This window comes from Microcaecilia unicolor, chromosome 4, assembly GCF_901765095.1.
Source record: "Microcaecilia unicolor chromosome 4, aMicUni1.1, whole genome shotgun sequence".
Lineage (NCBI taxonomy): Eukaryota > Metazoa > Chordata > Amphibia > Gymnophiona > Siphonopidae > Microcaecilia > Microcaecilia unicolor.
Window position 1 is genome coordinate 360,855,242 of NC_044034.1, and position 14,636 is coordinate 360,869,877.

The window sequence follows — 14,636 nt, forward strand, 5'->3', positions numbered from 1 at the left end:
TAAATATATAGGTGGAGGGGTATATTGCCTTTCTTTTTCGTTTTTTTTTTTTTCTTTCTTGTTGATTTCCCTGATCACTTCTTTTCCACTCCCCCCTGTGATTATTGTGGTCCAAGGAAGGGGCAAAAGAATATGTCTTTATTACCTATTATTCTCTATGAAGAGTATATATTTTGAATTTAATATATTTGATTTCTTTTGTATCCTGAGTTACATGTAACAAGATTTATGCTTGTGTAAAGTTATAAATGAATAAATAAATACATTAAAAAAAAAAAGAAAAATATTTTATGGAGTACCTTCTGCCGTAGAAGCTGCTCAGATTGGGCCCTGGTGATATCACCTGCAAACCATCTGCAACAAGAGAAATTCACCTTAAGATTCTCCTCTTTACACACACACAAATACTCACGACCTTCGATCTAACAATACTATCCAAAAAAAGCAGATCCGTGATGAAGCCTAAACAGATACTAGACAGACAAATCTGCAGGAAATTTGTGGGTTCATGAAAGTCAGCAAATTATTTTTAGGAAATTGTGACTCCCAAGCAGGTTCCTCGAATCAAAGAATCCACTTTGCAATTTGAGCAGATTCATCTACTTCGAAGGATCCACAATAGGCAGATTTGATGTGGATTCCCACTACTAATCAGCAAATCCTCCAAAACTTCCCCAGCAGATTTATTGGTGACATTTTAACAAACACGGTTAACTTGTCTGCTTCTCAACCATTTAGGTCTGACCAGGTTGAGGCCTGGGAGGCCAGTAACGTAATTCCATTGGACTCCATTTCAATTTCTAATGGAAGCATTCAGAGAGTCCAAAATGATTTCAACCCAGGCTTTCTGGTGCTGAACAACGTGATGGACTTTGTGTGCCTAACGCTGAGGTCCCTGGTAAAAGAAGCATCATCTGGAGTACCCTTAGGCTGCTGTATCTCAGGCCCAGAGATTGAGAGATTTGCTAACCCAAATAGTGGTATTTCGGAAAAAAAGAAGCAGTAAAAGGGGATGAGATACCAGGAGATGGCCTAACCCCCTGAAGAGCTGAACCTTACTCAAGTCTCCATCCCCCACCCCCCGAATTGCTAACGGCCTTTTGCCCTTCAGAAAAGCACTGAAGACCCATCTCTTCAAGATAGCCTACCCTAACGATTCAACCTATTCAAAGCTTGCCCACATGACTCTTATTGACGATTGTTATACATTGACCATGTTTCCCATTATTATTATTTATTGCATTTGTACCCCACAATATCCCACCTTTTTGCAGGCTCAATGTGGCTTACAGAGTGTTGCTATGATGAAGTCATTACATGAACTTAAATACATAAGCTGAGAGTAGATGAGTTAGATGCAAGGTGCTAGGAAGGTGTTGTGAGAGGCGTTTTTTGATGCACCTGAGTGCACCTGAGTGATTTGAGGAATGATTTATTAAGGATGTCTTTCGTAGGCTTTGTTGAAGAGGTGTGTCTTAAAAGATTTGCAAAAGCTGGTTAGATTGTCCATATTTTTCAGGGCCATGGGTAATGCGTTCCAGATCTGTGTGCTTTTATACGCAAAAGTAGTGGTGTATGATTGTTTGTATTTAATTCCTTTGCAGCTGGGGAAGTTCAGATTGAGGAATTTGCTACCCCATATCCATTCCTCTTCATCTTCCTACGCCTACCTCCCAACGCTCATTTCCTTCTGCACCCAATTCCTCCTATGTTCAATTTACTTATCCGTTAATCCCATTAATATTGTGTTTACTACAAACTGTATATTCTTCTTACGACTTTGTAATTCTTTATATTGTTACTATGTAAGCCGCATTGAGCCTGCCATGTGTGGGAAAGCGCGGGGTACAAATGTAATAAATAAATAAATAAGAGATCCATAAATTGAACCAAGGAAACTAGAAGCCAAACACCTTCCCAAGGGTAGCAGAGCTGAACGCTATATATGTTTATTCATTTAGGAGATCTGGCAAATATGGTTTCCCTATATCAGTCCAACAACCATGAGTGTAGTGAAGCTAAAGAGAGATGAGTAGACAAGGGATGAGATTTACAATTACATAAAACTGGACCCCCACAAGGTGAAAGTGACGAGCAGAGGTCTACACATTGTCACGGTCTCAGGCTCTCGGACACTGGAATAACGTAAGCCCTTGGGCTGCTGTCGAGGAGCGGCAGCAGCAGACAAAATCCCCCAACCAGGACTGGACAAACGAGCAAGGATGGAGCTGGAATCTGGAACGGACTTGGCTTGGCTGGACTGGAACCAAATGCTGGAATAGACTTGACTGGAATAACAGGACTGGAGCAACCGGACTTCACCTGCGCTGACCACCGTTCCCCAGAGGTTGGGCCCCTAGGTGCGGGCGGCCTGCAGGACTTACAGCACAGAGCTGGTAGACAAGAAATGCTGGACCAGACTGACTGGAACAACAGGATTCTCACACCGGACACTGGATACTAAACAAGCTTGACTAAAACAGGACTCAGGAATCAGGATTCTCACACAGGGTATAGGATAATGAAACAAGCTTGACTAAAACAGGGTGAAGGATTCACAGACAGGCAAGACAGAAACAGGGCCAGGGTATACATACAAGCTTGGCAGAAGCAGGGCTCAGGATATACAGACAAGCTTAGCAGAGACAGGGTTTAAGATACACAGGCAGGGCTGGAACTAAAGGTAAAGGGGTAAGAGCAGGGGAGGAATGAAGCTGAATACAAACACAGGACTAAGCTCAGACAGGACAAGAACTAAAGATAAAGGTAATGGGCAAGATGGAGGCAGAACTCAAGGCAGACCACACAGACAAACAACAGAACAAAGCTAAAAGGCTAACAAGTAGCCACAAGGCCACACAAACACACAACAGAACTCTAGACAAAAACAAACAGAAGTACCACAGGCACACCAACTAGAAACAAGGCAGAAATGCAAACTGCATACAAACTGACCTGAAGACCTTTGGTGTTGCAAAGGCAGACTAGAAAGTTCCCAGCTGGTTAATAAAGGCAATCTCACAGCTGAGATCACCAGTAAGGGTGAGGCATAGTACCAAAAATCCCAAGCAAGTCTGGAAGGCTGGAAGATCTGGACCGGACTGGAATGACTTCTGGAACATGCTTGAGAAACAGGAACAAGACAGTCCATAGCAACCACAGGGTCCGTCCACCAGGGGGCAAAGTGAGCACAGACATGGAAAATAGTCACAATCGTGACACACGTCACGAGATATTCAGTGAACAAGATCTTGCCAAGAGGGAGTACGGTGAAGAAGCCAGATCCTTAGCGGCCCGTAACTCTTAAACTGCGTTCCTCACATTGAGATCTCCTTGCAAACTGCTAAGTAACTTCTGGAGCCATATGGTAACCCTAGGTTGGGCAGGGGATGCTGCAGAGATGGCATTCACAACCTCAGGGCAGGGGCGTAGCCAGATGGCCAATATTGGGTGGGCCTGAGCCTAAGGTGGGTGGGCATGGAATTGCCCCCACCCCCACCCCGGTCCCCCTCCAGTTTGCGCCTCTCTCCACTCCTCCCTGTCCACAAACCCCAAATATTAAATACTTGAGCTGGAAGGGGTCCCCAAACCCTGCCAGCTGACGATTTCCTCCTCCTCAAGCAGCCGGCACTCTTCCAAACGGCAGCCAGCAGCACTTGCCTCAAACTGATGCAGCTGCTGACAGGCCATGAATGCTCAGTGCTTTTGCATGTGTGAAACCTGAGCATGTGCAGAAGGGCCGGTCTCAACATCAAGAAAGGCTGCTGGCTGACATTTGGAAGAGCGCTGGTGCCCAAGGAGAGAAAATGTTCACCTGGCAAGGTTTGAGGATCCCCACCAGCCACAGCAAGAGTATCACAATTTTGGGTGGGTCTGAGCCCACCTGTGTCTACGCCACTGCCTCAGGGTAGACAGAGTCATTGTTATCACAAACGGGCGGCACCGAATGGCTGGGTCCATGACTGCTGTGTTCCAGAAGGAGCCCTGGAACGGCAGAGGACGGTTATGAAATTCCCAGGTCGATCCAAATGAACTACTACTACTACAAATCATTTCTGTAGCGCTACCAGTCGTACGCAGCGCTTCACAATTGAACATGAAGAAAAGACAGTCCCTGCTCAAAAGAGCTTACAATCTAAATCGGGACAGACAGACAGGACCAATAAGGATAAGGGTAGGACAGACAGAAGGACACATAGGGAAAGGGACTATTGAAGAGAGGAAGACAAGATAAAGGTTACGAGCAAGTGACAAGTTAGGAGTCAAAAGCAGCATCAAACAGGTAGGCCTTTAGCCCGGATTTGAAGGCGGCCAGGGATGGAGCTTGACGTAATGGCTCAGGGAGTCTATTCCAGGCATAAGGTGCGGCAAGATAAAAGGGACGGAGTCTGGAGTTAGCGATGGAGGAGAAGGGTGCAATTAGGAGAGATTTAACTAGTGAACGGAGTTCCTGGGAAGGAGTGTAGGGAGAGATGAGGGTGGAGAGGTAGTGAGGGGCTGCATCCCTACACATGCCTTCTACTTGTAGCTGCCTGCCACAACCATGATGAAGAGAGAAGCAGGGGATCGGTGCAGGAGTGTCAGACCACCTTCCATCACTGGTTCTGACTAAGATGTCCAATAGGGAAGGAGAACAGTGCTCCCTCCCATCAAGTTACGATCTATTCTGTCATTAATGCACTGGGAAGTTATTAGGGGTATCAGCTTTGACACTGACCCTCAGCTGCTCCCATCAGATCAGGGAATTGCAGGAATTAGGCTTTTGCCCCCAGTGGCCCTTACTAGTTCAGTACTCACTCATAGTCCTCGGGCGTTTCTTTCTCTGGTGAGTCATTTTCACACGATCCAGTTTCTTTTCTGCAGTGAAGCACATTGATTTATTAGCTGGTATTCATTTTCAGTTTAATCAGCATTTGCCCCTCTTACGTGGCTTCTATGAAAGTTATTTTTTTGCTAATGTTTTTTTTGTTTGTATTGAATGGAGCTGTGTAAGAGGGGGAGGTGCTGATTAAATCGGAGGCTTTTCCATGATGCAGCATTATGCGAAACATTTATTTATTTATTTATGACATTTATATCCCTCAACTAGGATTCAAGTTCAATGTGGCTCACAATATAACAAAAGTAGAACTGATAAGGCATTCTGATTATACAGAACATATATATATAGAACATATATATATATATATATATATATATATATATATACCCTGTTTCCCCGAAAGTAAGACATCCCCCCAAAATAAGACCTAGTAGAGGTTTTCCTGAATTGGTAGATATAAAGCCTCCCCCGAAAGTAAGACCTAGCAAATTTTTGTTTGAAAGCAGGGCCGCCGAGAGCCGGACAAGGACGCCCCCGGGCCGCCCCACCCCCCACCCGAAGTCGCTGGACCCTCCCTCCACCCACCCTCCGTCACTCCCGGAACTAACCTTAAACGCCTCCTTTCACCTTCGCAGCAAGCAGCAGCAGGGCAGACCTCTCCTTCCTTCCATGCCCCGCCCTCGCGGACATTACGTCAGGCGAGGGTGGGACATGGAAGGAAGGAGTGGCCTGCCCTGCTGCTGCTTGCTGCAAAGGTGAAATAAGACAGCCCCTGAAAATAAGACCTAGTGCATTTTTGGGGGCAAAAATTAATATAAGGCAGTGTCTTATTTTCGGGGAAACACGGTATATATATATATATATATATATATACATACAAAACTACTAATAATAGCATAACATGAAATCCTGATCATATAACGTCTGTAATATATAGGATAGAATGTGAATTGTTGTTATTGCAGGTTTAGTTAGAGGGTTAGCTATTTCCAACTGCAACGGCATAAAATGCAAATCCACGTATGCTACATCTTTCTCTTTCATCGGTACTCAGCTTTGGAACTCTTTGCCGAAAGCCATAAAAACCATCACCAACCACCTAACTTTCAGGAAATCACTAAAGACCATGTTATTTGGAAACGCTTATCCCACGGTCTCTGCATGTGTCTCCACTGTTGGATGCGCATCGATCTAGAGACAATTTTGAACACATTCCCCTTCCCCTCCTCCCTCCTGGTTTCCCTACTCCTTCCGTCCCTTCCACTTCCTCCCCATTATCTCTTGTGTAGGTTTTTCTGCTGTATTAGCTTCATTTTACTGCATTGGTGTTCTGCCTCTGCGGTGCGCTGTAAGCCACATTGAGCCTGACACTGTTGGGAAACTGCGGGGTACAAATGAGATAATAAATAAATACATAAATTTCTATTGCTAGAGATCGAGCTTATCAAGTGAGTTTTCAATAGTTTATGAAATATGAGATAGTCTTCAATTTGACAGAGTTGTTTGGGCAAAGAGTTCCATCTGGTTGTACTTTGGTATGAAAATCCAGCATTGTGGATAGTTTTATATTTGATTTTTATTACATTGAGGGAAGTATAATACAAGAAAGTCTCTGGACGAATTTTTAGCATTGTGTGATGATAACGCTGTAAGATTCTTCATGTAAGATGGGGATGAACCATAAATTATGTGGTGGGTAAATGCACATAATTTGAAAGTAATGCATGAACTGTCTAAAATAATTGAATTACTTTGAGGAGATTTTGGAAGATTGACTATTTCTTTAATTGAGAACAAAATAATATATTTTAAGACCTGATAAAGATTAATGCTGAATTTTCTCCTGGAGGAGACCTGATAAAGGGATAAAATCCTATCTGAGTCCACCTCTGAGGGTCATCGTAAAAACTAAATTCTTCTTGTCCTGTAGGGTGGTGCATCTTTTCTGGACGGAGTTGGGCAGGCGGGTATCCCACATGTGGTCAGTATAACGGAAACCGGCGCCGGGTAGCTGTTCGATGTTTTTGAGATTCCAGGCAAGTCGCCGAAGGGATTTAAAGCCTTTTTGAAGAGAACTGTGCTGATGGGGAAGTGAGTAATTTTACAATTATGGCTGAAGTCGGAGGCGCCCAGTGTCCCACAATGGCGAGGGGCCATGATGCAGTGCTGTTCGCTAGAAAAGAAGGGAGTCACGGACTTGGATTCAAAAAAGGAGACCAATTTTGTAAGATTTGGTTACCTTTCTGGGACTCTCTCTCACCTGTTGCAAGAAGCAGGATTTTGAACTGTTGAAGGGAGGGGGGAGGTTTGTAATTTGGTCATGTATACTTTACTGTGTAAATTGGTGTGCCAATAAGCAAGATAATTAAAACAAACTAAATTATTTTTTTTAAGTGTGGTATAGTATTGTTGTTGTACTATAATTTAGGCATTAGGCCAGTCAAAGACCTGATATAAGCGGTTGCCAAAATGCCAGCATCTTTTGGACACACATCAGGCCAGTTTTTATCACATCCCGGAAAAAGGGTCTTTTCTTAAGGGCATTGGAAAATGGATGTGCGACAAAATAAAAACCAGTGCGCGTCCATTTTCGGCCTGAGACTTTACCGCCACCCACTGACTTAGCGGTAAGGTCTCATGCGCTACCCAGGCGGTAGACATGCAGTACACATCCACTGCCGTTTACCGCCAGGCAGTGCATTTTTGCTAGCAAAAAAGGTGCCGGTACTCAAATGCCAGGCCATTCTTCAAGGGTGGGGTAATCACTGAAGGATCCATCCCACAATAGCCAGGCCCCCTGCAACCGGTCACAGAACCTATGACGACAAGGCAGAATTGGTGTGTAGAGCCTGAGCTCTTTCATTAAAACTTGGGGTCCATGGGTCAATTTTTCGCAGACAATGGAAAAGGTGCCGGTACTCAGTACCCCCAAGTACCCCCTCAAAAAAAAGCCCTGCCGCCAGGTAAGTGCTACGTGGTAGAAAATAGAAAACATTTTCTACTGTGTGTTTTCATGTTTTCGGCACACGCCAAATTCAGAATTACCGTCCAGGGCACACGGTACCCGGGCAGTAATGCTGATTTAGCGCACGATAGATATGCGTAGGCCATTATTACGCCTTTGTAAGAGGGGCCCCTATGCAATATATGCTTGTATTTAGAGAATAGCGCTTGGGCGGATTTTCAGCTTATATGAGTATGCGCACACATACGCATGTATATACCAGTAATGTAATCATTTATACGCATAATTGGCATGCAAATGCTGATGTGCATTTTGTGGAATTACTCTTTTGCTGACTTACCTGGTTTCACTGGCAGTCTCGAACCGCTCTCTCAAATGTGTGCGGGGTACATCGCCTTCATTTCTGCAAACGAAACAGATTATACATCAATTTCAGGCTCCAACTAACGGCCATTATTTTACTGTTAATCCCAGTTATTAGTATCTAGGTCTCATTGCTTAAAATAGGACCTGTCCTAAAATAGCATGAGTTAATGGTAAAATAACCTATCTTTACAGTAGCCCACATTGATAATTACAACCCTTAATGTGGCTTTCCCATGCACTGAGGCCACTTCTAGCGCAGCAGTAAAATGGCTCTATTTTCCCTATTGATGGCCATACACTAATTTCTTAATAGGTACAAAACTATAAATATAACGAAGAGGTGATCTCCCTAATTAATTGATTATTATCTAGAAGGTAAGGAGATATCACAAAAACAAGCATCAAAATATCTGACTGAGAAAACAATCGCTGAAATAGTCAGAGTATTTAACGACCCACGACCCACTTCGTGGCCGAAGTGTAAGAAGGACCTGCACGTTTGAACACCTGATAAAGTTAAGTAATATCGGGTGTGGACCAAAATGCACTAAGCGAATGTGTACAAAATTGAATGCATTAAGCGAATCAGTAAAGTAAATCGGCAAGAACAGACCTATTTACAGAGGTTTTCTGGCCAATGATGAAGAAGCCCAGCCCCCGAAGCTTTTAGTTATGCTGGGGGCTTCTCGAGGCCTTTCCTCTGTTAAATACCCTGACTGTTTCAGCGATTGTTTTCTCGGTCAGATATTTTGATGCTTGTTTTTGTGGTATCTCCTTACGGTCTGTGCCAGAGCCGGTGGTTGGGAGGAGGGGCAGGTGGTTGGAAGGCGGGGATAGTGCTGGGCAGACTTATACGGTCTGTGCCAGAGCCAGTGGTTGGGAGGATGGGCTGGTGGTTGGGAGGCGGGGATAGTGCTGGACAGACTTATACGGTCTGTGCCAGAGCCAGTGGTTGGGAGGAGGGGCAGGTGGTTGGGAGGCGGGGATAGTGCTGGGCAGACTTCTACGGTCTGTGTCCTGAAAATGGCAGATACAAATCAAGGTAAGGTATATACAAGAAGTAGCACATATGAGTTTATCTTGTTGGGCAGACTGGATGGACCGTGCAGGTCTTTTTCTGCCGTCATCTACTATGTTACTATGTTCTAGAACATACACTAATTTCCTCATTAGCGCATGGCCATTAGCACCTGAGCACTTACTGACTCACTTTTATTACATAGAGCAGTGATTTTGACTTCTAGATATGTTTCTTTTTTTTTTTCTTTAATTAAAGAGGGAAGTTATCCACATGGGTGACTGTCAGGACGCGTTATTTTACTGTTAACCCAGGTTATTAGTAACTAGGACTCACTGCATGAAATGAGACCTGTGGTAAAATAGTATCAGTTAGTGGCAAAATAGCACATCTTAACAGATAATACCTTCCCCATTTATTTATTTATTTTATTCGTAGCATTTGTATCCCACATTTTCCCACCTATTTGCAGCCTCAATGTGGCTTACATTGTTCCGTAATGGTGATCACCAATTCCGGAAAAGAGAAATACATATTTAAGGTGGAGGAGACAGAATGTATTAGGTATACAGAGAAAGAAAGTACATTTTCTTAATCAGAAATAAGAGGTATAGGATTAAACTTCAATCGTGATAAATTAGTATGGACAATCAAGAGATAAAGAATTATGTTTAGTGAAGATCCGATATAAATTTTGTTAACTGGTATTTAGGATGGATTATTGTGGCATGCCTTTTTGAATAGGTTGGTCTTCAATAATTTACGGAAATTGTTTATGTCATGTGCTGTTTTTATGGATTTTGGTAATTCATTTCATACTTGCGTGCCTATATAGGAGAAACTGGATGCATATATTAATTTATATTTCAGTCCTTTGCAGCTGGAGTAGTAAAGATTCAGGAACGTGTGTGATAATTTAGTGGAGTTCCTGGTTGGTAGGTCTATAAGGCCTGATATATACCCCAGAGCTCTACCATGTATGATCTTATGAACCAGAGTGCAGACCTTGAATGTAGTGCATTCTCTTAGTGGAAACCAGTGTATTTTTTCTCTTAAGGGTCTGGCGGTTTCATATTTCATTTTGCTAAATATGAGTCTGGCTGCCGTGTTTTGTGCAGTTTGGAGTTTCTTAATAATTTGTTCTCTGCAACCGGCATAAATTGCATTACAGTAATCTAGTTGGCTTAGTACCATTGATTGTATCAGTCTGCAGAATGTTTCTGTTGGGAAGAAAGGTTTTATTCTTTTGAGTTTCCACATTGAGTGAAACATTTTCTTTGTTGTGTTTTTCACATGGTTTTCTAGTGTAAGATTTTGGTCGATTGTGACTCCTAGAATTTTCAGACTGTCTGAGACAGGAAGGGTAAAGTTTGGGGTACTTATAATGGTGGGTTTGTACTTGTTGTGTTGTGATGAGAGGAGGAGACATCGGGTTTTATCTGCATTGAGTTTTAGTTGGAAAGCATCCGCCCATGAGTTCATAATTTGGAAGCTGTAATTAATTTCTTTAGTGATTTCTGTTAGGTCATGTTTAAACGGGATATAGATCGTAACATCATCTAAATAAATAAAAGGATTAAGGCATTGGTTGGATAGCATTTTGGCTAAAGGTGTCATCATTAGGTTGAAAAGGGTTGGCGAGAGCGGTGATCCTTGAGGCACTCCGCATTCTGATTTCCATGGTGGAGATAGTGAGAAGAGTTTCTGTCTCTGGTAACCAGAGCTGATATTGTGATGTCATACTGCCTCATTCCACTAATAAGAGCCAATCTCATCAGTGATGTCACAATGGCTTTGATTGCCCCTATAGTTGCCTCACTTTTATTACATATAGCAATGATTTCGATTTCTAGAGACATTTTTTTTTTTTAATTTAAGTTTTATTGATTGTTATAACAAAGGTAAACAACGTAACATACTCATAACATCTTACATACATATCGCGGTTAAACTATACAACGTGTAAAGTTCCCTTCCCCCCCCCCCCCACACCCCCTCCAACCCCTCCAACCCCTCCTCCCCCCTAGTACTTAGTGAGACATTTTTTTTTAATTAAGAGGGAAATTCTCACCATTATCCTACTGTTAACCCAATTATTAGCAACTAGGTCTCATTGCATAACTTCCCCCCTTAGTGTGAGGAGTTTCAGTCTCTGGTAACCAGAGCTGGTATTGTGATGTCATAATACCTCATTCCACCAATGCCTAAGAGCCAAATCAGTGATGTCACAATGGTTCAATTGTCCTATACTTGGTTGGCTCACTTTTATTACATACAGCAGTGATTTCAAATTCTAGATGTATTTCTTTCTTCTTTAATTAAGGGAGGAAGTTATCAATGTGGGCTACCGTTAATACGTGTTATTTTATTGTTAACCCCAGTTATTAGTAACTAGGTCTCATTGCATAAAACGGGATCTGTGCTAAAATAGCATAAGTTAGTGATAAAATAACATGTCCCAACAGTAGCCCACGTTGATAACTTCCCTCAGTGTGATTTGTTTCAGTCTCTGGTAACCAGAGCTGATATTGTTTATGTTTATATTTATTGAGTCTTGATATGATTTCCCTCCTGAAAGGCGGTAAAGTGGTTTCCAAAATTAAAAACTTGAGAAATAAGAAAAAAGAACTACAATTTCTGGATAGGACAGGAGAAGGAAAAGTAAAGCGTGAGGAAGGAGAGAGGAAAGATAGGGAGGAACAGAAAAAAAGGAAGATGCCGACAAATGTCCGCTGGACTGCTCAGGTGACACTGCCGAAAGCCAATAAAAAACAGATGTGTTTTCAGAAGTCTTGAATTTAGGATATGATTTTTCAGCTCTGAGAGCAGGAGGAAGGGAATTCCAGAGGGAAGGAGTGACAGAGAAAAATGCAGAGTGATGGGTAGATTGCGCCTGGTACAGCTAACGGGAGGGATAGACAGTTGACTACTAGTAGCCGAACACAGAATCTGCGGAGGTTGATAAGGGGCATTAAGGGAGGAAAGGTAAGATGGAGTCCCTGAAAGGAGACCTTTATGGCCAATTGTTAAAAGTGTATGGTGAAATCTGTAAGGGTTCGGAAGCCAGTGATGCTGTTTTAATAAAGCAGTAACATGATCAAAGTGACGGGCCCTGGTAAGAAGATGAACAGCAGAATTCTGAAATGTTTGGAGCGTCTTAAGTAATATACCTGGGATGCCTATGTAGACCACATTACAGTAGTCAAGTTTGGTGGAAACAAGAGCAAATAAGACAGTGACACAGGCATGAGTGTCGAGATATGGACGGAGAGCACGGATCAAACGTAAGAGAAAGCAGGAACGAACCACTGACGTGACCTGTGGTGCAAAAGAGAGATCTGAATCAAAAAGTATACCCAGGTATTTAAGATGGAATACCAGAAGAAGGGGGGTGTTCCTAAGAGAGGGAACCATGGAAGGATGGCCAGTATGGAGGGGTTAAGAACTAGGCGATTATCTCATACCCAATGATCAATCTTAGCCAGACAGAGTTGCGGGGTGGAAAAATCAGGACGGTAAGGATTCTGTGGGGGGATGAGTAGAATGTCATCAACATTAACTTAAATTACAGTAACACCCATAGGCGGTCGGTGGCCCAACTGTTTGGGGAGGCTAAAGGGGGCGGGGTTAGGGGTGGGGCCAGGGGTGGAGCTTAAATCCATAATTGTCTGATAACACACAGAAAAAAATAAATAAATAAAAATAAAAGTCACAATTAATACCTTTTATTAAATTTAGATATTAGATATGTATCATATGTCAAAGAATAAAGTGGTTGTTCAAAGCATATTCTAAGCACAATCGCTCAACTGCAAAACACTATGCACAACTTTGTGCAAAAACACACTCAGAACCTTACTGTACCATAAATATTACACTGGGCAGAACCTAATACACAGTGGTGTGCTGGTAAATTTTTAACAACAGGCTCTCTCTCTGAACCACCTCTGCGCCCCCCCTCCCCGTCCACCTCTGCGCCCCCCCCCCCCCCAAATTAAAACATTTGCAGAGCTGGCTATACCCGGGGAGACAGCGTGCTTTCAAACAATCCTTACATCCAAATTTACCTTCTTTTAATGTAAAAAAAAAAATCCTTTGTCCTCCATCTTTTAAGACACTGCCTACCTGCTGGATAGTGATGGCACAAGGAAAGCAAGTTTGGTCCAGTGAAGACTAACTCAAAATAACCTGGCTGTTCCTTAGATGGGCACTAGTATTATCATATTGAAAATGTGTCCATACCATGACTCTGCGGTTATGCTCCACTAATAAGTGAAAAGATTAACTGGATTTCTTGAAAGGATTATATAAACTTAGGATGCAGGACTAGGGACACACACATACACGTATTTAGCCAATATCATAATTCTTCATGTACAGCCACAAAACAACCTTTTAGGGTGGGTAGTGTTCACAATGAGCTCCTTTTATTATCGACCAGATAGAGACAAGAGTTTTTAGTTTTGACACAGTATAATTTATCACAAGAACAAAATATAAGAAAACCAATGGGCTGCATTAGGGGCTTATGGCCCATTTATGTTTAAACAAAAGAAATCTGCATGAAACAAAATATTTATTTTGACTAATAAAACCACTTCCCCCTGAAACATGTTCAAAACAGAATAATCCATTTGTGTATCTAAAAGGTAAACTTCTAGAAAACAGATGAAGATCTGATTCCATGTGTGCCCCAATGAAAGGAGAGTTTAATTCTACTTCCATTTAATTTCAATATATTCCATCAACTTTATAACACCAGGCTTCCCATGGTAAGATTACAACAACAACAACAGTTAAGACACGAACCCATCAGAAAACACAGGATATCCTCACTGAAATTTGGCCATTCACCATTGCCATTGCCCTCTTTCTCTCCCATCCAGTGTTCTATCTTGCCCCCCCCCTTCCTTTTCACACTTTATGATCATTGATCCCCCATCCCCCCCCCCCCCCCCCCCCCGGCTAAATATTAGATCGCCGTGGGGCCTAATTACCTGACGCTGGCTGGAATGGAACTGAAGATTGAAGATTCTTCTGCAGACGAGGAGGCAGCGGCAGGGGTGTGGAGGAGTGCACTAGCAGGAAGCAGAACGCGCTACTAGCCCGTGGCTGCAAGAGTGCCATGCACTGCGGTCGGCCACGAACTGGGACAAACAGAGCAGGTGCAAAACACCTGCAGGAGCCGTTAGAGAAGTGGGAAGGGCGCAGTCACTGGTTCGCAGGGTGCCGCAGAGGAAGGCATCGTGACGTTCATGGGCGGGACTCGAAGACCGGAGAGCAAGAGGAGCCATAGGGGGAGGAAGGAAGGCATCGTGATGTCGACAGATGGGCGGGACTCGGAGACTGGAGAGGCCGAGAGAGAGCGAGAGGAGCCGTTGGGAGGAGACAAGTGAGCCGCAGTCTCTCTGAGGTAGGTCAGGTCAGGGGTAAGGCGCGCGCCGGTGCAGCACGGACGGAGCAGA

The 14,636-nt window shown here is 43.2% G+C and overlaps 1 protein-coding gene across 1 annotated transcript in view; it reads right to left on the reverse strand.

Annotated features, from left to right (window-relative positions):
* Window positions 1-14,636, reverse strand: part of BMX (BMX non-receptor tyrosine kinase) — a 67,523-nt gene that overhangs the window by 30,651 nt on the left and 22,236 nt on the right. Inside the window, exons 9-11 of the mRNA XM_030202315.1 lie at window positions 8,128-8,190; window positions 4,798-4,857; window positions 300-354 (exon numbers count right to left, since the gene is read on the reverse strand). Of these exons, the coding sequence (XP_030058175.1) occupies window positions 300-354; window positions 4,798-4,857; window positions 8,128-8,190 (178 nt within the window). The remainder of the gene's footprint in view (window positions 1-299; window positions 355-4,797; window positions 4,858-8,127; window positions 8,191-14,636) is intronic.